Raw genomic sequence first — 23,014 nt, 5'->3', positions numbered from 1 at the left:
GATGGTGTCTAACTGAATCTTGAAGGACAAGCAGGAACCAGGAGAAAAAAAGGAGGGAAAAAAGAGTTGAGCCATGTTAAGAAGTGAGGAAGAGGGGTGCCTGGGTGGCTCAGTCGGTGAAGCATCTGCCCTGAGCTCAGGTCGTGATCCCAGGGTCCCGGGATCGAGTCCCTCATGAGGCTCCTTGCTCAGTGGGGATCCTGCTTCTCCCTCTGCCTCTGCCCCCCTCCCTCTGCTTGTGCTCTCTCTCTCTCTCTCTCTGTGTGTGTGTGTGTGTCTGTGTGTCCAATAAATAAATAAATAAATCTTTAAACAAACAAAAAGAAGTGAGAAAGAGGCGGTTTAGCATTGGAGCCCAAGGGAAGCCCCTCAGAATCAAAGGTAACCAAAGAAATACTAGAAGCATGCTGGAGATCCTAAGTGAGAGTATTTCATCGTGTAGTGCATGTTTTTTAAGTGAATAAAATCGAGGTAACAGCAGTGCTGACATGGTGTGAATTCAAGGTTGGAAAAGTGCTCAGCTGGAAACATGATCCGCTTGTCTTTCTCTGTCCCAGGCAGTTACAGTGACATCGTCCCTTTCATAGTCTTTATTTGGCTGGCGGTTTCCACTGGAAATCCAGTGGGAAAAACCCAGAGACCTCCCCGTACTGGGAAACTGCTTCCTGCTTCGAGGGGCTTCCCACTTCACCCTTCAGAGCCGAGTACGTGTTGACTCGGGACCTCAAACACCACAGAGCAAGAAGCCGAATTATTTCTTTCATTGAGATCCTGGCCTGGGGTTTGATTCTGTCCTTGGCATGGGCTTCTCTTGTCTGGGCCATTTACAAGTCCTCATGGTCAAGAACACCTTGCCCCAGACGCCCATGACTGGGGGCAGCATTTGGGTACCCGGAGTGCGGAGTGAGCAGCGGGAGGGGCCGGGGCTGAAAACCAAGAGCGCTCAGCTTCCAGTTTAACTGGGGCCTTTGGTCTGGTAACTTAACTTTCCCAGTTACCCGATCTTTGAAGTGCATTTAAGAATTCAACTTGGCGGGGCACCTGGGTGGCTCAGTCGGTTAAGCGTCAACCTTCGGCTCAGGTCATGATTCCAGGGTCCTGGGATTGAGCCCCGCATTGGGCTCCCTGTTCAGCAGGGAGCCTGCTTCTCCCTCTCCCTCTGCCCCTCCCCCTGCTCAGGCTCTTTCAATCTCTCAAATAAATAAATTCTTAAAAAAAAAAAAGAATTCAACTTTTGACTCTGTCACTTACCCTTTCTAAGCCTCCAGCATCAGATATATAGCATGAAATAGCACGAACAATGCCAACCCTGCCGAGAAGTCATCAGAAACAACACCATATTTGGAAACATCACGTAAAGCCCTCAGTAGATCAACCTAGTGGCACACATTTTATGGGAATTCACGACCTCTTCCCGGTGGTACGTGCTCCTGACTGTGCACCAGGAAGTTGAGCAACGTCAATCTGGTCAAGAATGCCTCATATAATAGATGTAACAATCCTGCAAGTAATTAAGGCTTCAACAGCCATTTCCTTGCTTATTAACTGAGAAACCACCTACAGAGTTGGATTGGAATGGAGCGCGCATCTGGGGACAGGGAGGGGCTCATAGGACATGAAAGGCAGAGGACCCAGGCTGTTGATGGGAACCAGGAGAGATATACCATGTTCCTAGCTGAAACTGAAGGTGAGGACGCAGTCGCCAGAGGCATCTTCTCCCACACCACCATTTTTCAGGGAGCTTTGACACCTAAATAATCTCAGGGTCATTCAGCACACGGATGCTGCCAGGGGCAAGCAAAATAATGACAAGGACCATAGCAAGCACCACGATAAGAGCTAACATGTCTCATGTCCCAGACACTTGCCCAGTGCTTCCTCTGCATCAACTCCCTTTGCCCTTTCCATAATAGGGTCCTATTAACCCCCCATTTTACAGATGAAATAAGTAAAATTGAGAGGCTTGACAATCTCCCAAGGTCATAGCTAAGACGTGGCAGTGGGGGGGACACACATCTCCCATCTATCTGACTCTCCGCCACTTTAAATCAACACACTAAATGAATACAATCATCCACTGTGCCAAGAAGCGGCTCCCATGTGTTTGGTCCTGGTTGTCTAGGTTTCTGATTATCCATGTTTACCCTTTTCTATGTGACTTCCAGTAGGATTGAGCTCATTGGCCTGGTGCCTAGTAACCTGATGTTGACTGGACTTCTGGTCTCCCAAGGATGGGTGAACCACTTCCCACCTTCCAATACATGCAGCCTCAGCCCCAGAGAGGGGCTAAAGTGGCTCAATTTTAGCCAGTGTTTTGAGAGTTGAGGTTTTCTCTTGCATTCACTTGGTCTGCGGAGGTTCACTGGGGCACTTACTCTGCGCCTCTGTCTCTGGACCCCGAGGGGGAAGGGGGAAGCTGCCCTGTGGAGATGCCATCGCTCAGTTACTTACCATGGTGCCAGTATATTCTTCCAGCTTAGCCTCAGAAATGGCCTTTTCATGGTGGAGGAAGAGGTCTCGGAGGAAGTTCTGTGACACCAAGAGAAGAGCCACATCTTATATGGGAAGATCTCGGGAGGCCTTACTTCAAGGATTGTGGTTCATTTTTTTTTTTTTTTTTTTTTACAGAGAAAATAAAATGCTTTTAGCAAGCCATAAATCCAAGAATGGGGAAGGCTGCCCCTGCTTAAAGGGAGCTCACAGAACCCAGAGAATAGCTCCAGGCACGGAAAGTGTCAAAAATCCTCAATTATGTGTCTTTCCAAGAGAGAGCAATAACACCTGTACTTTCTAAACCATTTAAACACAAATACATTTTTTTTAAGTAACACATTCAAATCCATGTTTTTGGGCCCACAGAAATGAAATTCACGATCCACATACATCAAATTCCCAGCGACGGGGGCGCCTGGGTGGCTCAGTTGGTTGAGCGACTACCTTCGGCTCAGGTCACGATCCTGGAGTCCCGGGATCGAGTCCCACATCTGGCTCCCTGCTCGGCAGGGAGTCTGCTTCTCCCTCTGACCCTCCCCCTTCTCATGTGCTCTCTCTCTCATTCTCTCTCTCTCTCTCTCAAATAAATCAATAAATAAATCTAAAAAAAAACAAAAACAAATTCCCGGCGACGAACCAGCCCCTCCCCCCAGCGAGAGCCCCTAGCGACACGTACCCGCAGCTCAGCAGCTGAAACAAAGCCACTGCTGTCTGCATCGTATTTGCGCCAAATCTGAAACACACGAAAGCCAGGCATCCATTTATAAATCCATCAGCCATGTAAACAAGCACACACCCAGGGAGGTCACGCAGGACCGACACCGGAGTCTGTCCCGGGTCCGTGCGCTGACGCTGAGAATGTAGCCTGCAGCTTCATCAGGAGGTTGCACACAAGGTGGACAGGAGGCAAATCCTGGGGCCCAGGCAAAGGTGGGGGTTGTCAAATTGAGGCACCTGCCTAAAACTAAAACCCTTAGTGAAAGGGTGAACCCCTCCAAAATAAACTGGGCTTTCGGAAGGCCCTAAGGAATCTTCCCTGTGTGGCCTTGGCTCTGGGTAAAGGGAATAAAACATCCTGGGGAATTCCCAGAGACAAGACAAGCATTTCGTTGGTTTTAGGGTTTAAGGGCAGCATTCATTCCGCTGAAGATACGATTACCAAACTGGAAGACAGAACAACCGAACACTTTTAGAGACACTGAACTGCTTTCTCTAATAATTGATGTGATTTGGACCACCTCGGATTATTCCACGTATAAGCCTCACGGGTTGGCGAGTTTTCCAACTACGGTACAGAATCAAAAAGTAGGGGCGCCTGGGTGGCTCATTCAGTTAAACATCCGACTCTTGGTCTCAGCTCAAGTCTTGATCTCGGGGTTGTGAGTTCAAGCCCTGCTTGGGGCTCCATGCTCAGTGTAGAGCCTACTATAAAAAAATCTTAAAAAGAAAAAGTAGCACTAAGGGTTTTTATTTTTAATTAATTAATTAATTAATTTGACAGAGAGAGAGAGAGAGAGAGAGAGCACAAGCAGGGCAAGCGGCAGCCAGAGGGAGAGGGAGAATCAGGCTCAACGCTGAGCGGGGAGCCCGATGCGGGGCTCGATCCCAGGACCCTGGGATCGTGACCTGAGCTGAAGGCAGACGCTTAACCGACTCAGCCACCCAGGCGCTCCTAAGGTTTTTTTTTTTTTTTAACTGACAGATTTTCTGTAAATGTAGAATGGGTTAGCTGAGTCTCCCACTGCAGGGACCTTAATTCTAGGCCCCGGTGAGCCAGCCCTGCCTGAGCACCCCGCAGGGATAGTGGGGCTATTGACGGGCAATATCTGCTCAGGAGCCTGAGAAACCTCATGCCGTGCAGTCCCTGAACTCAGCCAGACTTACAAAATCAACTATTTAAATATAAATTATAGTCGAACTTTTACTGTGTGAATATACCAAAACTAAGAATGAGAATTTCAAATAATAAGTAAAACCATTTCCATGCTTTTTTTAAATGTTATTCTCCAAACATTTTCCATCTACTTTATCTTACAATTTCACTACAACTGAGCCAGCCACTGGAGGCCCAAAGGCTTTTATGCAAATAACGTGCATGCTTAGCTTTAAAGGATGTAAGCAAAATAAGGAGATTTCCAGGCAAAGTTTTTACCAACAGAATTTAGTTCAGGATAATACTCGGGGAAGGAGGGACACAAAGAAGGAGAATCTAAGTCACAAAAAGCAATGGTGCAGAAAACAAATCTTGACTGCATAAAATTTGTGGGGTTAAAGAAAACAAGACAGAACTCATATCCCGGACAATCACAACACGTGAGTTGGGCGCCATATGTCAGCATTAAAGTGTTTTAAGGTCCTATGGCTCAGGGGGAACGTAAAGGCATTAACCTAGAATTTTTAAAAATATATAGAGGATAGTAATAGGTTATAATAAATTTAACTTAAAAAAATCAAGAGTCTGAAGTGATATATATATTTTTTAACTGGGTAGAGAAAGGAAAAGCTCTTTGTTACAGAAACAACTGACCAACTAGAAGGGAGGGGGTAAATGGAATAAGTTAAAAGAAAAACAAAAAGATAGGAAAGCTCCATAAGTGCTCTTTCCTTTTTCCCATTCCTCAAAATTATTCTATACGATGCAAGGCCTAACATTTTCATACTGTTTTTCTGATTATAAGAGTAAATCATATTCACTGTACAAAATGAATGAACTATAAAAAGGAGAAAACTACACTCTGCAGATATACACCTATCCCAGGTATATCTGTATGTTTCCTTTCCATTACATTTCTATTACACACATGACAAGATTAACTTGGAGGTCATATTGTCTATACACTTGGGCAATCTGTTTATTGTTTTCATTTAAAATTTTCTGAGAGCATTTTTAAGCACCATTAAAATTATTTTGAAAATGTCACTTAAAATAATTTGTAAATAATTATGATTCTGTGCACAATTGGAAAACATAAAAGTACAAAGAATATGAAAATCATCTGAAATCTTACCACTTAAAAGCAATCAGTGTTTATCTTATGTGTATTTACCTATGGTCTAATTTACGTAGGTGTTAGGGTGAACCATTTTTTAAATAATACTAAGATCATAATGCACGCATAATTTTGCCTCTTAACATTTTAACGCATTTCCTCCAAATACAAACATTTCTGATTATACCCTTAAGATAGATGCCTAGAGCAGTAGACTTATTAAGTCAGAAGGTAAAGATATTTTTAACTTCAGATAATGACATTTTAAAGGATCCTGATTACATTTTTGCAAAATTGTTGTTCATAAAATTGTTGCAGTGCGCACGCCTACCAACAGATCGTGAGCGTCAATCTCAGTGCTTCCTTGCTGGCACCACGTGTTTTGTTGATCCTCTTAAAATCCTTACCACTTTAATTAGCAAAAATTAGTTGTTTTAAATTTGCATTTCTTGGCAACCAGCATACATTTATTGTCCATTCAGATCTCTCCTGTGAATAGTCTATGCACGTGCTTGCTCCATTTTATGACTTTCACTTGGTCCGAAGTAAATGCAGTCGTGCAAAAGGGTACTAAGTTATTATCTCCTAAATGGGGACTTAGTAACTGTTTCAAGAATGGGCCCCCAGCTGCAGTAGCTGCTTTGAGTCTGCTCTGACTTTCCTAGTCTTCTTTCTCCAACAGACAGTAACACCTAGAGGCTGAAAGAGGAGTTAAGAGGAACCGCTGACTGCCTTCCCCTTTCTCTCGAGCACAGCAATTGCAAACAGAAGGCTGGATGGGCTCACTAGTGAGTTACGTTTTCATGGTATTATACCTTCAAAACTAGAATTAGTGGCCAACATATAAAAACAAGTAGTTTCACGTAGAGTCTAGATGTCCAGACAGCATTCCGAGAAGACAGCAATTCGCCGGAGCCCCCCCCCCTCCGCCCCGCCAACGGGTTCTCTGCTTTGGATGGGGCACCTGCTCTCTGGGCTCCGGAGTTCCCAGCCGACCCCCGTCATATTCCTCCATGTCGGCCTGCCGGCCTGTTGTCTGGGCCTCCTCTAGCCCAGGCTGAAGGACTTTGTCAACTGGGGAGCAGCCTAGGGCAGCTCACAGAACACACTGGGGCTTGGGGCCTGAGTTCTGGCTCGTCACCAAGGGCTTCTTTGCTTGGTCTTATCCTCTGTGGGCTTGGGGACTGGGCAGGAGTGGGGGCCGCCACGGTCGGTGGCTGGGATCCTGGCTTCTTCTCAGGCCTCATGCTCTGTAGAGACACAACCCGACACTTACCTGCATAAACTCCACACTGCTGTCCAAGGGGGTTTCCTGACGAAAGAGCAGAAGGAAGTTTTCATCCTCAGACAAGAACATGTTGGCAAGCTAAAGAAACAGAGAGAAATAGCCGTCAGCCACACTGGCCAGTGCCCCCTGGGTAAAAGACATGGTGGGACATACTATAGGACAGGAGGGCTTGGATTCCTCAGGACTGAGAGCTCAGATGGCAGTTCTGGGCCCTCGACTACCATTTTGGACTCACTGATGCTTTCAAACAGCATTGCACCGCTACGAGGTAAGGAACACGGTGGGTACCTCTGCCTCCCATGAGTTTACAATCCAAAATCATAATCCTAATTTTAATAATAAATTTGTCAGTGCTTAATATGTTCCAGGCACTATTTTAAGACTCTCCCATATTAAAATAATTTAACTCTATCATATAATAGAAAATTAAAAGAGTGAATAATTCTTATATGTGCCACGAACTGTTCTAAATTCTTACAGATGCTTACTCGCTTCATCCTAACCACAACCTAGAGAGTACAGAGCACACGACCATTATTACTTATTCCTTAAGGAAACTGGAGCTTGCCTTAGTTATGTGGCCAGTAAGTGGTGGCACCCGGACTAGGGCCCTACTTTCCAGCTTCCTGCCATGCTGGGGAGATGCTGTACACACGGTCTCTTCACGCCACGGGCACAGAGAGGAGCGACTGCCGTCGGTGTCCTGAGTGTCGGCTGTTTCTCTTCTTCTGCATTATCGGTGTCTCTGTGATGCTCCCATCGTTGGTCCAGGTATGATCCATTTCTCCCTCCTTCTATCTGAGCACCACTTCTACTGATTGATGTCACTTCTCCCCTGAGTAACGGTGACATTTTCTTCCCCTGTAACTCTCGCTTCAGCACGTGGGTGTGTTTGGCTGGGCTCATCCCACCCTTCCGTACTGTGCTAGGGCTGGCTTGCGTTGTCCCCCGTAAAGAATGGCCATTCCTTCTATCTCCGCGGTGAGTGCCCCGCCACAGTGAGTCCAGACAGAGGCTGTTGGTGGCGGGTCAGCGTCATGAGCCCACACACCTACTCACTTCTCTAGTTGGACGTGGGTCCGCTCGAGGACCTACCGTGTGAACGAGAGCATTCATATTTTGAATATCATATATCGAGTAGCTACGATGTGGCAGGCACTGGTGACGTGCTTTTATGATCTCACTAAATTCTCATACCGGCCCTACTGGTAAGTATAAATACCCCCTTTTATTCATGGGAGCAGGACAGTGCGGTGTCCGTGACAGGCTTCAGAGGGGATCCAAATTCCTTCTCCATCGCTCGCCTGTTATTTGATCTGGCACAATTTAATTGATCTCTCTGTGCTTCAATTTCCTCACTTGTAAAACGGGGATTGTAATATTTATATCCTGGTGCTTATGTGAAAGCCAAAGGTAAAATGAGGCGCTACTTATAAGCAACATTGAGCAAAATTCCTGGTACAAATTCAACCCTCAATAAATGCTAATATCGTGTTGATGAAGACCATGAACCAGCGGCTCGGGAGAAGTGACTTGGCCACGGTCTCATGTTCACCACGTGGACTTGGCGCTGCCTCGCCTCCCCTCTTTCCCGCCTCACCCCTGCCACAGGGGTCTGGGCCAAGGTCAGCTAGAATCGGCATCTGCTCTTCAGAACTACATGCTTTTTCACACGGGGTAGCACAAGCCAAGAAACCAAATTAAAATGTGACTCAGCGGTCCTCAGCCTTTAGAACCCAGTCTGTCTTCAGCTTTGATTGGAGCGGCACAGAGGGGCCCGGACAAATCAGATGCACAGATAACCCACCAGCCTGGCTTCGGGTCTCAGTTGGAACCTCTGCCTCATCTTAGTTGTGCTAGAATATCTAAAATGTTTCCAGGTGGGCTGATTTTTTTTGTCTCAACGACCTGTGATTGGAGTGAGACAAAGACAGCAGGAGGAGATGGGGGAGCCCAGCTACTCCTTAAGCTCACAGACTCCAGAGGCTTTAAGGGTCCTGGGACTGATGCAACCCAATCCCATCAGCTTGTCTACAAACAACACCTCCGTTATGTGCATTTGCGGGACTCCACGACTGATGGTTGGCCTGGGTGTCAAAGTTGTTGCCAGGTTTCCAAGTTCTGCAGGAAGCTCTGCCTGTTGTTAATAAGATAACACCATCGTTTCCGGGCATTTCCCATGCTTCATTTATTCTTTCTTAAGCCCACACGTATCTACTGGGCATCGCTAAATGTTCTGCTCTGCTCTGTGGCCTGGAGAACGCAGCAGTGAACATGCGGTCACGTGTCCTTCGGTATTTCTAGCTTGAGGCTTCCACTTGCTTTTCCTTGAATGGATACGCAGATTGCTTTACATCAATTATACTATAGTTGTTGGTGACATATATAATTTTTGCCTTGGGGTGAAAATTTTGGAAACGCTCACACATCTAGTGTTCTGAGGAGGCTGCTTCCTTCCTGGTGAACACGTCTACTTTTTATAAGGAGACATTATCTTGCCCTGTTATCATAACTTTCTGAAGAGAAAGGTACCATGTGGGCTGAGCTGAAGTGAGATAGCCGCTGTCCGTTTTGTCCCGAATGATCTCCAGGGCTAGAGCTCCCCAGCCTCCGCTGGGACCTGCTGCGGGAGTTTCAACTGATTTCTTGTTAGTCAGTTTGTCCTTATACCCAGGTTGGATTTGAACAGCACACAGCAAAGAGACACATTGGATTGAGTAACTGCAAGGCCTCCAGCATATCAACGCCCCAGTTCTAAAATAACTATAAATGTTGCTTGACCTAAAGAAACTGATATGGGTTGCTAAGCAGTTGGAAAAGGAGAGGTGATTACTTCAAAATGCTGGGTAGGTCACTGGCCTGGCAGAGAGTTCTAGCTTCCCAATCAGATGTAAGATTTGCATTATCTTTCAGGGGAAATGACAGCCCAAAAAGGCTCGGTCAAGAAAGGGACAGTCGGGAAAAGGGCAGTCCGGAAAGGTACCTCTTTCATCTGCACGCGCCCATCTCTAGAGACATCCTGGGCAGCCATTAATTGCTGTTTCATTCCCCGCACATTTTCTTCCATGCCTGCCTCCTACAACAGGCCAGACAGAACCACATTAAAGCCACCGGGATTCCAAAAATATAGTCAGGATATCAAATATTCAGAGCATAGAGCCTGATCATTACGTTAGTGTACCCGGAAAGCAGGTTACTTAGCCATTTAAAGCGAGCCTCCCGTGTTGAACAAGGGAAAACAGTGGTGGAGATTTCTTGAGCAAAGCACCACTGATCAGAATCCTGAGCAGGTGAGACCTACTGGCTAGTGAACTCCTAAAACATGAAGGAAGGAAGAGAAGCTGAGAGACTAGGTTTGAAGGGGCCTCGGACTGAGGTAACCCGATCCCGTCAGCTTGTCTACAGACAACACCTCCATTAAGCTCATTTGCAAGACTCCCAAGTTCTCTTCCCAAGAACTCAGAGATTTTGTTCTGTTTCTAAGTGAAATGCCCAGCTCTTTTAGACTGCCAGTTTGCCATCGTTCATCCCTTAATCTTCTCCTTGGGTCCACTGAGGAAAAAAATAATTAGAAGGGGGGAAAAAAAGCAATAAAGTAGTTGTTGAATTATCAAAGATGCCTCATCTCGCTTCCACCTACAACCTTTTCTACATACTAACTTGTTCTTCGTCAGTGGACTGAAGGGTTCGTACAAAGAAATATGACATATATAATCAACAGTGGAGAAGAAATTCTGATGGAAGAGTTGAGAGGCAGAAACACTCCCCAGCAGTGCCAGATCCCAAGACTCCAGACCCCAGCAGCCATGCTAAATTCAGTCCCCCTAATACTTTCCCTAATCCGATCCCGCACTATCCCTGCCAACCAGGCTTCCTCCTGAGACGCCCCACTACATAGAGAGAGATCAGCATCTCTAGTCTTGGCACCTCGGATTGTGTGTGTTTGGGTTTGGGTTTATGGGTTGCATACGTGCACCATATAGAAAAAAATGTGATGGGGATCACTCCACAAGGTGGGTCTTCTCTTTGCATTTCAGGCTGGCTTTCTAGATTAAGAGATCTCCAAGACAGCCGTCATTTTTGTATCTCTGAAATAGAGTATCTGTGGAATGAATACATGGTTCTTTATGGTGGGCTGGGCCTTCCCAAAGGACGTTAGCAGACATAGGCCACGTGGGTGGAAAATTAAGTTTCAAGATAAACAAACGTAAAGCCAAAGAAGCTGTGGCCAGAGTCTATGTGCTGCCTTTAGTTTGAAGTCACAGAACCTTGACTTTTGTCCGCTAACTCCAAAGCCCATGACTATCTATCCCTTGGACCTAAAGCAACAGAGCCTAGGGGCTGCCTCTGTTATATTTCCCAGCTGCACCCCCCTGCCCCCTTTCTGTGAGACTCTAGGCCCCATCGTCTCTGAAGCATGGAAGGAGGCCCAGGATGCGCTAGAATCTGACAGGAAGAACGTGGACACAGCCCCAGAAAGTGATGCTCTGCTCTGCACTCGCTCTCTCCAGACCTAGTTCAGAGGCCAGTTCTGAGCATTTGAAAGGAAAAGGCGGGGGGCCGAGAGAAGGGGTGAGTAACAGGAACGGCAGCAAAAATACCCGATGCTTCCATTAAGTCTGTCTCTGCCGAGGCCCCGAGAAGCAGGGGATCACACAAGTTCCTCTCCGAGCCTGAGCAGCAGGCCCCTTGCTGTTGGCAGCCCTAAAATTCCTTCCTCCGAGGCCTCTGTGACCTGCTAATCAGGGAGGAAAGTAGAGCTATTCAGGCCTCTGAAGAACGGCTTGCCACTCCTACACCGCAGGGCCAATCCTGGAGGCCTCCCTGCAGCTGCTTCTCTACCTGCTGGGGCATTCCTGACTGGAGGCAGGGGTCACAAATGGGGACTGTCACTCAGCTTGACGCACGTCCACTTGGGAAGTCCCGCCCTCTGATTAAGGACATGCTTAGGGCCTACTCCTTTCTTGGCAGGGGGAAAAAAAAAAAAAAACCGAGAATCAGGAATCAGGACTAGTTTCTTTAATCATGGTTGTCCAGGGAGCATGGCGGGCCCAGCACAGGCTCCTACAACCGCACTCCCCAGGGTAAGGTCTCAGCATTTTGAAACAGAATAATGGCAGACGATGACATTTTTGGACAATGGCTTATACAACTGATCTTGCTTCAAAAGCTCTCTCGCAGGCACGCGCTGAGAAGAGGAAGGTGGGGTTCCTGCCTGAGCCCAGCGAGACCAGCCTGAGTCTATTAGAACCCCGCCCTGGCCCCCCCCCAATGGGCAGTCATTGTTCCTGGAGGGACAGAGGGTGAGAGAGATACCCACTGACTTAGGGTGATTTAGAAATGCAAGATCCTAGGCAAACCCCAAATGTACTGAAATTCCTTGGGGATGGGACACACAGAGGCACAGGACACTGGTGAGTCCCTTGTCTCCTGTCCTGCGAGGACCATGCCTGCCCCTGTGTGAGAGGGCAAGTCCCCAGACTGGCTCTGAGGGGGGGTAAGAGACGGAGTGCCCAGCAGGAAGAGAGGCACCCCTCTACTCCGTCACCAGTGACAACAATGTCTCCAATGTTAGCCAAAGCCCCAGAGGAAGTTGGCTCCCGGTGTCCTTGGCTCAGAGCAGACCCTTGCTTTTTAGTAGCCCCACCCCCACTTCATGACTGAGAGTAAGATACTCCTTCAACACGGACAGCAACTTTTCTCCTTCTTTCCTATAAATCACGAAGGCAAGGAGCTTCTGGAAGCGTGTGAAGTTCTAAGTCGCTGGGAGGTTGGGTTGGGTTCCCGGACCATCCCGTTTATTCCAAGACTTGGAGTGGTTCTGACTTCATCTATCTGTTTTCCTCAAACACTCCTGTCCTGCATGACAAAACGGCGTCAGACTCATGGGTTCTGGAACGCTCTGAGCCCTAGTATTTATGGCAGTTAGTAGGAGCAAGGCTGAGACAGAGAGAGGCCGGGAGACAAAGACAGAGAGTGTTAAGGGAAAGAAGGAGAAGAGAAGAGAAACTGATGAAAGATAAGAAATGGGGGGCAAAGAAAAAAAGATGAGACAGGTGAGAAATAGAAAGGAAAAGAAAAGACAGGTAAAGGAGGGGCAAGAGAGCTTTGAGGGGCGGAGAAACGGGGAGACAGGAGGGACGGTGACACATGGGAGACCTGCCAGACAGAGAGATGAGAGACAGAGAGGTCAGAGACAAAGTCAAGAGCCGCTGGAAGATAGGGGCCAGGAATCAGAATGAGAAACAGAAATGGGCAGAAAAATGAGACAGACAGACATCAAAAGAATAAGAGAGGCAAAGAGAGACAGAGATCTATGTACACAGAGACAGAGACACACAGAGACGAGGTCTGTGGCTGTTGGAGGCAGAGGGCTCCTCTTCTGTTCTCAGCTGGCTGCCCCCAACCCCAGCCCAGAAACACCCCCACGAAGCACTCCTCGGTGGCACAGAGAGCTTTGTTCCCTTCACTGGGCTCCTACAGGAAAAGTGCAAGGCACTTTATTCTTCTGTGTAAACATTCTCTACCTGAGGATAAGTGATCTCCACAATTCACTGTAAATGCTACCGTCTCCAGAGCTACTCCTCTTACCACGTGTCCCCTGATGGAGTTTTGACTAGGCTCTCCCATTCCTAGGCTGGGGTGTCTTTGTATGAGCTTTTCCTCTGCTTTGGTACAGGGGTCTTCAAAAGTTAATCTCCATCTCTCGAGGCCAGATTCACCATCAGGGAGGGACATGGACACAATAGATAGGTTTACGTTTATTATACCTGGGCTCTGGGTATATTGATTATTTTCTGGTTTGTCGTTCCCTAAGGAATCTATAACCTCTTCTAATAAAATAATAATGGAAAATGATTTTAAAAGATCTATTTGTTTGTGGTCTGCTATCAAAGGAGTATCAAATGCACTAACCACTCAGAACCTCAGAGCTCTTAACATCTCTTCCACCTTTTTGATCAAAGTGAGCTGCCTTATCTCCATGTTTACATCCATTAGCAGAAACGTAACCAAGGAGACGTGCAAAACAGAGTTGTTTGAATCCATAGTTAGGGTCTCTCGAGGGGATGACAGATGTTACACTGAAAGTCAGTAGCCAGCACATCTAACGCTGCAGTTGTACCTTTTATAAAACCTGCTTCAATTCCTCCATGTTGCTAGGAGATGGAGAAAAATTACACACAGGCAAGGAAGAAAAGAGGTCAGATGAGATTAATAGGTGCAAATCAACATGAGACTTTGATGCTTCTTGTATTTTGCTAAAGGCACATAAATTAATGCTTCATGGCACAAGTACTTACCTCAGTACCCAGTGTCGTCAACACGTGATGAAAGAAAGCATCGAGCTCCTTCTCTTCTATGTAACCTTTTTCTAAATGCAACAAGAGATGCATAAGTGATAGTCACTTACATAGAATGACATGTGACATTTACTATTTATCTAAATTGTTTCGAATCTCACTATCTGTAGAATCCCCATGGATACTGTTCTCCACTATTCCAATAACTATGTGCCAGTGTCTAACCTCTCGGAGACATGGATTTGAATAGTAAACACACATTCAATAGTAAATGCTCTGTGCTGGGTTGATATGAATATTTGGAAAAGGAAAACGATTAAATACATACATTTTAATCCACAGACAAACATGAATTTTAGAAGAAATCCAACGCAAGGACTTGGAAGCTTGGGAAAATTGAACAGGTGTAATTCTTGAATCTTACTTTGCAGAGTCAAAACACAGTTTAGCTATTTTCTTTATGGTTGTTGAATTATTACTAAAGATAAAGCACATGTTAAGTGGTTCCATTTTCTTTTCAAGTAGATTTTTTTGGGGTGGGGGAGTAGTGTCTTTTTGAAAATTGGTAAAATTCATCCTCCCTTTGAAGAGCACCTTTAGGGAGGGCTGACTTCAGACAGCTGCCTGCCAGCCACAAGCCTAAATATATGTAGTGATCTGTGTCATATATGGCATATCATCTTAGACACACACACACACACGCGCACACACACACACACATACACACACACACACAGAGATTGGGAGCGGGACCAAGTCCCTCCCCTGACCCTGAACTTACACAGACGTCTAGATGTGTAGCTCCAGTATACCTAACATCTGTTTGGTTTAGTATACCGCATTAACAACGCTGGAAGACAACTTTCCCTGCGACGGAAAGGGGAAACTCTAGGTCCTTTCAGAGGGGCTGGGCTGGAGCCACGTCTACACCTGAATGTGCCAGTGCCGTGCTCCACTTACCATCCGCGTCAAAGCGCTGCCAGACCTGCCAGAAGCCCGCGGCGTCCAAGCGCCCCTGAGTCCCTTCGCGGGCGCTGTCCATGGTGCTGATCAGGAAGCTAAGGCACCTGCCGGCGAGGAACACCCGGGAAATTTGATAGCGGCTCCTTCCTGGCTCCCTCGCCTGCTTCTTTGCTCTCTGGTTTGCTTTGAGCACCTGTCTGCGAGGGCGGCTGGCGAGGCGGCGGGTGGCAGCGCCTTGGCGTCGCTACAGTCCCCAAGCCTCGACCGCGGAGCCCGCCCCCCTGCAGGCGCGCGGGTCCCCGCCCCGCTCCGCCCCCGCGCACCCCACGGGGGGCCCTCGTCTGCCTGCGCGTTGTGGGGGACTGGGGATAAAGGCGCCGTCCTGGGCCCTCCGTGGCTAACTGCCTTTGCCCTTTAAATTGTTTGCCAAACTCAGAGAAAATATTCCCCCTTACCTTTGACTGAACACCCAAACTTGTGCCCCTCTAGAGAGAGCTCCTGCAATTAAGGTGTCGGAAGAGGTATCTGTGAAGGCCCTTTGGACCTGATGACTTAGAAATAGTGTGTGAGGAAAGTGGGAGTGAGGTGGAGAGGGGTGGTACTGGTAGTGGTAGGAGATTACCAGTAAGCAAGGAGACCCTCAACAGCAATTATTGGTCCCCGAGTATTTAGGGCATGCTTATTGTTATGCTATAAAGCACCATAAGGACTTGCAACTAAATAGGAATTCTGCAAGGAACTGTCGTTTAACGCAGGGCACCAGCATGTTGAGGGAAGTCTAAACTATGCCATGTTCTCCCAGGAGAAGAGAGTGGGGTGGTGGTGGGGAGACATGTTGGCCAACTGCGGAGCTCTTAGGTAGAAGACGTAGATGATTGTGTTTGGCTCATAAAAGCCTCACCAAGATCAAAAGACAAAAATCATTCGAAGGAACAAAAAACTCTAATGATCAGAACTGTTCAAAACTTGACTGGTTGCTTTGTGAAATAGGGAACTGATGAGTACTGATGGCTTCTGACCATGGGCTTAGAACTTTTGGTTGAGGAATCTATAGAAAGAGCTTGGGTATTAAGAGAGTTGGACAAGATACAGAGTTTTCTTTATGACACTGACTCTCACATTAGCATTCAAATTTATTTTTTAAAAGCACATCTAGGGGCGCCTGGGTGGTTCAGTCAGTCAAGCATCTGACTTTTGATTTTGGCTCAGGTTATGATCTCTGGGTCGTGAGATCGAGCCCCACCTCTGGCACCACGTTGGGTGGAGCCTTCTTGAGATTCCTGCCACCTCCCTCCCCGCCACATACACTCTCAATCTTAAGAAAAAAAAAAAAGCACATATACTAAACTACAGTAGTAAAAAAAACATGACACCCCTGGTCAGACAGTCCTGAGTTAGGTTTCCCAGCTCCATCACTTGCTAACTTTGTGACCTGGGCCATTAGTTTTCATCTGTCTGCGACTCTGTTTTCTCATCTATAAAATGAGGATCATAATATCTGATCTGGAGGGTTGCTGTGAGGGTCAGAGTCCCTCATAGGAGTGCACAAAATATTATAACTTTTGTGGTCTTATAGGGGATAAGAGGGGACTGTATGGTTTTTTTTTTAAATGATATGGAGAAAAAAGAAAAGTGAGAAACTGTCATAGCCAAGAGGAGTCTAAGAAGACATCATAATTAACTGCAATATTGTACCTTGGTTAGGATCCTGGAACAGAAAAAGGACATTAGGCAAAAGTAAAAAAATTTGAACAAATACGGACTTTGGTTAATCATAATGAAAAACATGGTTTAGAAGCAAATAGCTCTGGGTTTAAGGTCCAGCTTTGCCTCTTACTAGCTGTGATATGAGGCAAGTTACTCAGAGTAAACCTCATTTTCTTCACCTGTAAAAATGGGGATAGTTGTAAGCATTTGCTCCTACATTGTTGTCATAAAGGTAAGATGAAAAAATACATGGACACTTCTTAGCACAGTAAACACTCAATGTAGGTTAGCTACTGAAATGATAAATCTCCATATGTAGACATTTAGACAATGGTGAAATAAGCCTCAGGATTTTTGAATAATCATCACTTCTGGGGAAGGTGATAGGTACAAATATTGGAGAACATAGCGGGACGAGAGAGTGAGTGGCTCAGTGTCCATAGTTATGTGTGGCCCTGGGTAATTATGGATACAGTGTCAAACATCAGTCAGGAAGAATAATCTGCACGAACTCACCAAGGTAGTGACTGATCTTGTTTTCTGATAAATAATGGACAAAGTAAAAATAAGGCAAATGTCAGAAGTAATAATCAGGGTCTAATGTGGTTAAATAATTGATGGCTATGATGGGCTTTGCTGCATACACAGAAATCTTGATTTTGAAGCCTGATCTCACATGCATGTACACACACACACACACACACACACACACACACTGCTTAGAATATAAGAGCAAGCTATTAAAAAAGCACATTACAAAAGTGTGCATATAGTATGACCCAATTCTGTAAAATAAAACACGTTTCTATATGTAGAAAAAAATGGAAGGATATACAATAATGATATAAATGATGTTTATCTCTGGAATGGGGAAGAGGGAGACTCATGGGTGGTTTTAATTCTGTTGTTTGTAGTTCTGCTTTAGAACTTTCTACAGTAAGCATATAACGCAAACGATTATGACTTTTAAAATTTTTTTAAAAATCTTTAAAGACATTTTTATAAATCTAAGGGAAGGAGGAAGGAAGCACAGCTGTTCTTCTTGGAACTGGGGGCACATGGAATTCACTGGAAACACTTTCCAGGAGCCTGGCACGTGGAGCTCAGTGGGGAATTGTAATTTTCAGATGATAACTTTTCATTGTCTTCTATCGTGACGCGGGGTAGATAATGTTCAGGTACCTTGCATTCTCTCAAGTAGAGATTTCCTTGGGGGAAAACCACCCTACCCCTTGACAAAGAAGAGAGCCATTGAGAAAGTATTTTAAAACACTGAATCAGGGGCGCCTGGGTGGCTCAGTTGTTAAGCATCTGCCTTCGGTTCAGGTCATGGTCCCAGGGTCCTGGGATTGAGCCCTGCGTCGGGCTCCCTGCTCAGCGGGAAGCCTGCTTCTCCCTCTCCCTCTCCCCCTGCTTGTGTTCCCTCTCTCGCTGTCTCTCTCTTGGTGTCAAATAAATAACTAAAATCTTAAAAAAAAAAAAAAAGAAAAGAAAAACCCTTAAAAAATAAAATAAAATACTGAATCAGCAGGAATCACCTAGAAGACTGTCTCACCGCCGAGGTTCTCCTACCTGGAAGTGGAGTGAGGGGAGTGGGAGTAGAACCAGAGTGGTTACCTGAGACCCTCACTGTCCAACCAGAAAACTCAGAGGAAAGCAAATACAAAGTAGATAGAATCAACCTGAAACAAATTATGCAGTTGATGGATTAATGTAGCCCCTTCCACAGAGATTTTAATTTAAATTGTCTGGAATGAGGACTCTGCACCGATATTTTTTTTTAAAGATTTTATTTGTTTATTTGTCAGAAAGAGAGAGAGAGCACACAAGCAAGGGGAGGGGCAGGGGCAGGGGCAGAGGGAGAAGCAGGGAGCCCGATGCGGGGCTCGATCCCAGGACCCTGAGATCATGACCTGAGCCAAAGGCAGATGCTCAACCGACTGAGTCACCCGGGTGCCCTGCACTGATATTTTTTTAAAGCTCCCCTAGGAATTATATTAGAGCCACTGACTAGCCCTTTGGCTATCGTATATTTTGGTCATTTTGTGATTTGGACATAGCTTCTCTAAAGGACAATATGGAAAAGGAAAAAACTTCTTAGAATTTGTACTTCTAAATCTCTCTGGTAACTTTTGACTGGTGGCTAAGACTGGGTCTGCAATGCGTTGTTTTTCTTTTTCATCCCTGCTGATTTCATTTTTTCCTGCAGTCATTTCCTGCTTTTCTCATTAGCATAGTTAATTGATGGCTGGTTGTACAAGAAACATCAGTGGTCTATAATTTGAAGCATTGTTAATTAACCCTGATGCACACATTCAACTCTTGAGTTAGAATATCTGCATCTTCTTACAAACTCGGAATGAAATTTCTAGCTGGAAATATAAACAATGCTGTCTTTGGCATTATCTTCCCATATTTATTGAACGTTTGAACATGGTCTATACCTCATAGACTCTATAGTAAATCTGAGAATTTAAAGAGATTGTTTTGGTTTAATGGCACACCAGCTCCAAAGGGTAAAGAAAATAAAGTCATGAGGACCATTTTGTAGGATACAAGTGTTAAAAAACTGGCATTGCTTCACATCTACAGAAGTTTAATAAATGTCATCAAACTATACACTTGAGGAAGGCGATTATTATGTTATATGGATGATATGTCAGTACAGATGTTTAAAAATTGACAAAGTTAAAAGAAATTGACAATGTTAATCCTACACCTCATCGTTAGTCCTGACTGTTTCTATATTCCCTGAGGACACAAATTGGGCATATCAGGGTGTGGTGTTAACCTTTTTTCTTACAAGCGGTCTAGGTTTACAGAGCTCTCAGACATGACTGACTGACTCCTAGCTTGTCCATAAGGAAAATACTGTCTCTTGAAAACCTGTAGAGCTCTGGGAACTGACTCGCATTCAGGAAGTCAATTTGGCTCAATTCTCCAAATATTTGTTGAGTGCCCACTAAATGCCAGGCACCGGGCAGGACTTGGAAGGGCAGTGTGGGATTGTGGCTGACAGCGGAACCGCAACAGATGACTTGAAGTTTGGGGCCCAGGAACTAGGGTCTCAAGGAGGAGTACCCCAGGAAAGTACCATGGAGTACGTGCATTACTCATTGATGAATTTTCTGCCAAAACATGAATTCATTCCATTTAATAGCATATATAGTCAAGGACTTTTTTTTTTGCCCGTAAATGGCATTAATACAAGTGGACTTTCAAATGATAAAGCCTAAGATCCAAGTGAATTATTGAAAATGATGCACCTTTCTGCTATGAAATAGAGATTATTGAAACTTTCTTTGTCCTCCTGGGATCACTTCGAACTCATTTCTAGCCTCTGGCTGCTCGTTCACAGCTATTTCTGTTCTCAGCATTGCATACGTCATGCTCGCTATTCTATCTACGGCTCCCTTCAAGGGTGACACTGTTTTCACTGCCTTTCAGCAAAGGTCTGCCTGGTATCTGCCTCGGGGCTCACCCAAATGATACTTGGCCATGGAGGTATATCCCGTCTTTTCATTTGGACTGTGGCTTCTCCATGATGGTCTATTGCTAGGTAACCAACCACTCCCCAAAGTAGAGAAGAGTAGGCATTTCCTTGCTTTACAATTCTGCAAGTTGGCCTTGAGGCTTGGCGAAGGAGGCTTATTGCTGCTCCTCGTGGCATCACCTTGAATGGTCCAAAGAACGGCCTCCCGTACGTGATTGGCAGCTGGTACAGTCGTCCAGGAGGTCCGCTGGGGCTGTGTGCAGGGACGTCTCAAGCTCCCTTCCACATGGCTCCCTTGGGCTTCTCACGGAACTGGGTGCCAAGAGGGAGCATCCTAAGAGACCAATACGCAGCTGCAGATCTCTTAAGGCCCAGCCTCAGAAGTTATGCTGCATCACTATGGCACATTCTGTGTCAGAACAGGGTGCAAGGTTGGCCCAGCCCCGCCTTCAAAGAGAAGCACTGTAAAACCTTAGAAGCCACTGAATCCTCTACAATGATCTTTCTAACTCTCAAAACAATGCCTATTCTTTTAAAAATAAATTCCTATTTTTGTCTCGTGGATTCTCTTTCTTTTCAAATATTCACCTACTTTTGACTTCCTTAAGTCCCCTTAGGATTGCTTCACTCTCACTGGTGGTGAGCTTCCTTGTTGCTTTGTAATTTAGGCCTGTGAGCTCATCTTCATGGGGGTCCCGTGCAAGCCGCACCCCCGCCCTGCACTGAGCTGGTGGAGGCTGTCCCAGAGGATTTGCTGCTGTTCCCAGCTGCTTTTCAGACTTAGAATGACAGCTGAGCACTGTAGTAAGTAATCTGAAAAGCCAACAGTGGTGTCTTCTTGGGTTGGAAGAAAGTCACTCCACTGGGATGAGGAAACCAGTGACATGAACGATTCTGTTAAATAATGTTGCACAACTTTAATAAAATATCTCTGCGCAGCTCCAGCCTATGTCATCCTTAAGCCAGGGTTGGGATGCCACGAGCTGGGGCTCGGGCATGGACCGCGGGCATCTGGTATGCTCCTTTACTGGTGATAAAAAGCAGCACTTTTCTGCGCTGACACATCCAAACGTCCTTTTTGTACCTTGCTGCACTTTGAGAAAGACACACCAGAATCCAGGTAGAGTCAGAGAAGAAAAAGCACGTGTGGTCTGGAAAAGTGCGGTCTCCACCCCTGAATATGGAGCAAACCCCCAAGTAATTGCCACTACCTGGTGGCCAAACCTGGTGTGTATGACACAAGGAGGGATGTGGGAGCACGATGTAGTCACCAAATCCAGATATCTGAAGAGGATCCCTGGAAGAGATCTTTGGGAGCTAAAAGAACTTGGAGGAATTTTAGGGAAGAGTAAAAGTTCTCTACACAATGGGGGGAATTAGCGGAAGACTTTACTCAGAGGAGATCACTGGTTAAAAGCTTGCGTGATTACGCTCTCTTCCCAATTCTGATTGAATAGCTATTTATTGCGCATTAGCTCTGTCAGCTCTATGTGAGGCTCTGAGGAGATGCAAAGTCAAGGGGTAGAACAAAGGAACCACATTTGCTGGACCTACTGGGTGCTGGATGTTTCCCCAAATTATGTCGGGGTCGCCTGCAACAGTCCTGAGAAGTAGACATTGGTATTCTTACTTCTCGAGACGAGCCTTTGAGTAACTTCCCCAAAATTGTTGTCAGTGTAGCAGAGCCCAAGCTCCAAGCTAGGTTTTTCTAAAGCCACCACTTACTGCCTTTCCACTAAAGTAGAGGTTCTCCATCCCATCAGACTCAAGGCTCCTTTTTATAACAAGTATTTTATACTTTTACTCTCCTGAAATAGAATATCTGTTGGAAATTAGCCTTCCTACATACCGTGGTGCTTACCTTTTTAAAAAGCAATGCTATTTGCACAAAAACTTGTACACCAATGTTCATAGAGTGTTATTCACAAGAGCTAAAAAATGGAAAAACTCCAAGTGTCCGCCGACAGATGAATGGATAAATGAAACGTAGCATGCTCACACAGCGGGATATCAGCAGTAGGAAGGAACGGAGTACCCACACGTGCCACCACGTGGGCGAACTTTGAGGACAGTGGGTTTAAATGAAAGAAGCCAGTCACAAACTCACACGGTATGTTGTGTGATTCCATGTATATGAAATATCCAGAACAGGTAAATCCATAGAGACAGAAAGGAGGTTAGTAGTTGCTTAGGGCTTGGGGGGCTGGGGGACTGGGCATTTAGAGCAGGATTTCTTTTGGGGGGTAATGAAAATAAAATTCATTATGGTGATGGGTGCACAGCTCTGTAAATGGGCTAAAAACCGCGGAATTGTACACGTTCCATGAGTTTGCCTGAGGCGACTGTGGCGTGGGTCTGACTTCTATCTGGCTTGAGGCCACCTGGGGTCACCCCCTCAGAGACTGTGCCACTCCTCATGGGAGTGGAGTCATCCCCACCAGAGTGGTACTTACTCCTCGTGAGCATTTCCCATGAGCCCGTCACTGTGCCGGCTTCTTTTTATAGATTCTTACTGAATTCTCACAATAATATTAAGAGGTAGAGAAGGAATCATTACCCCCAATTTCCGGGTGAGGAAACGCACCTGTGGGTTTCAGTAAGTTGGGAGAGGTCGGACAGCGTTGGGGGGGACGGCTGGGCGCACCCCGATGCCAGCTTCCTACTCACCCCTTTTTCCCACTTGTAGGATGGGAGCAGTGGACCGGCCCCCAGCTCTTCGCGGGGCCCCGATCCGTGCCGTCCCGCTGCCCTGACGCGCTGGTGTTCAGGGCTGTACCCC

The 23,014-nt window shown here is 46.0% G+C and overlaps 1 protein-coding gene across 4 annotated transcripts in view; it reads right to left on the bottom strand.

The window, feature by feature from the left end:
- The window catches only part of SCGN (secretagogin, EF-hand calcium binding protein), a 35,242-nt gene extending 19,998 nt beyond the window's left edge, over positions 1-15,244 (bottom strand). Inside the window, exons 1-6 of one of the 4 annotated variants that reach the window (XM_025891280.2) lie at positions 15,033-15,244; positions 14,073-14,143; positions 9,755-9,847; positions 6,760-6,849; positions 3,170-3,226; positions 2,452-2,529 (exon numbers count right to left, since the gene is read on the bottom strand). In XM_025891280.2, coding sequence (XP_025747065.1) covers positions 2,452-2,529; positions 3,170-3,226; positions 6,760-6,849; positions 9,755-9,847; positions 14,073-14,143; positions 15,033-15,114 — 471 coding nt within the window. In that variant the 5' untranslated portion in view covers positions 15,115-15,244. The remainder of the gene's footprint in view (positions 1-2,451; positions 2,530-3,169; positions 3,227-6,759; positions 6,850-9,754; positions 9,848-14,072; positions 14,144-15,032) is intronic. The other 3 variants (XM_073877688.1, XM_073877689.1, XM_073877690.1) reach the window with 3 other exon arrangements.
- Positions 15,245-23,014: the final 7,770 nt, after the last annotated feature.

The sequence above is a fragment of the Callorhinus ursinus genome, unplaced genomic scaffold, assembly GCF_003265705.2.
Source record: "Callorhinus ursinus isolate GAN/ISIS: 27379988/994484 unplaced genomic scaffold, GSC_fseal_2.0 scaffold26, whole genome shotgun sequence".
In the NCBI taxonomy this organism is placed as follows: domain Eukaryota; kingdom Metazoa; phylum Chordata; class Mammalia; order Carnivora; family Otariidae; genus Callorhinus; species Callorhinus ursinus.
This window is presented reverse-complemented; position numbering and strand designations above follow the sequence as displayed.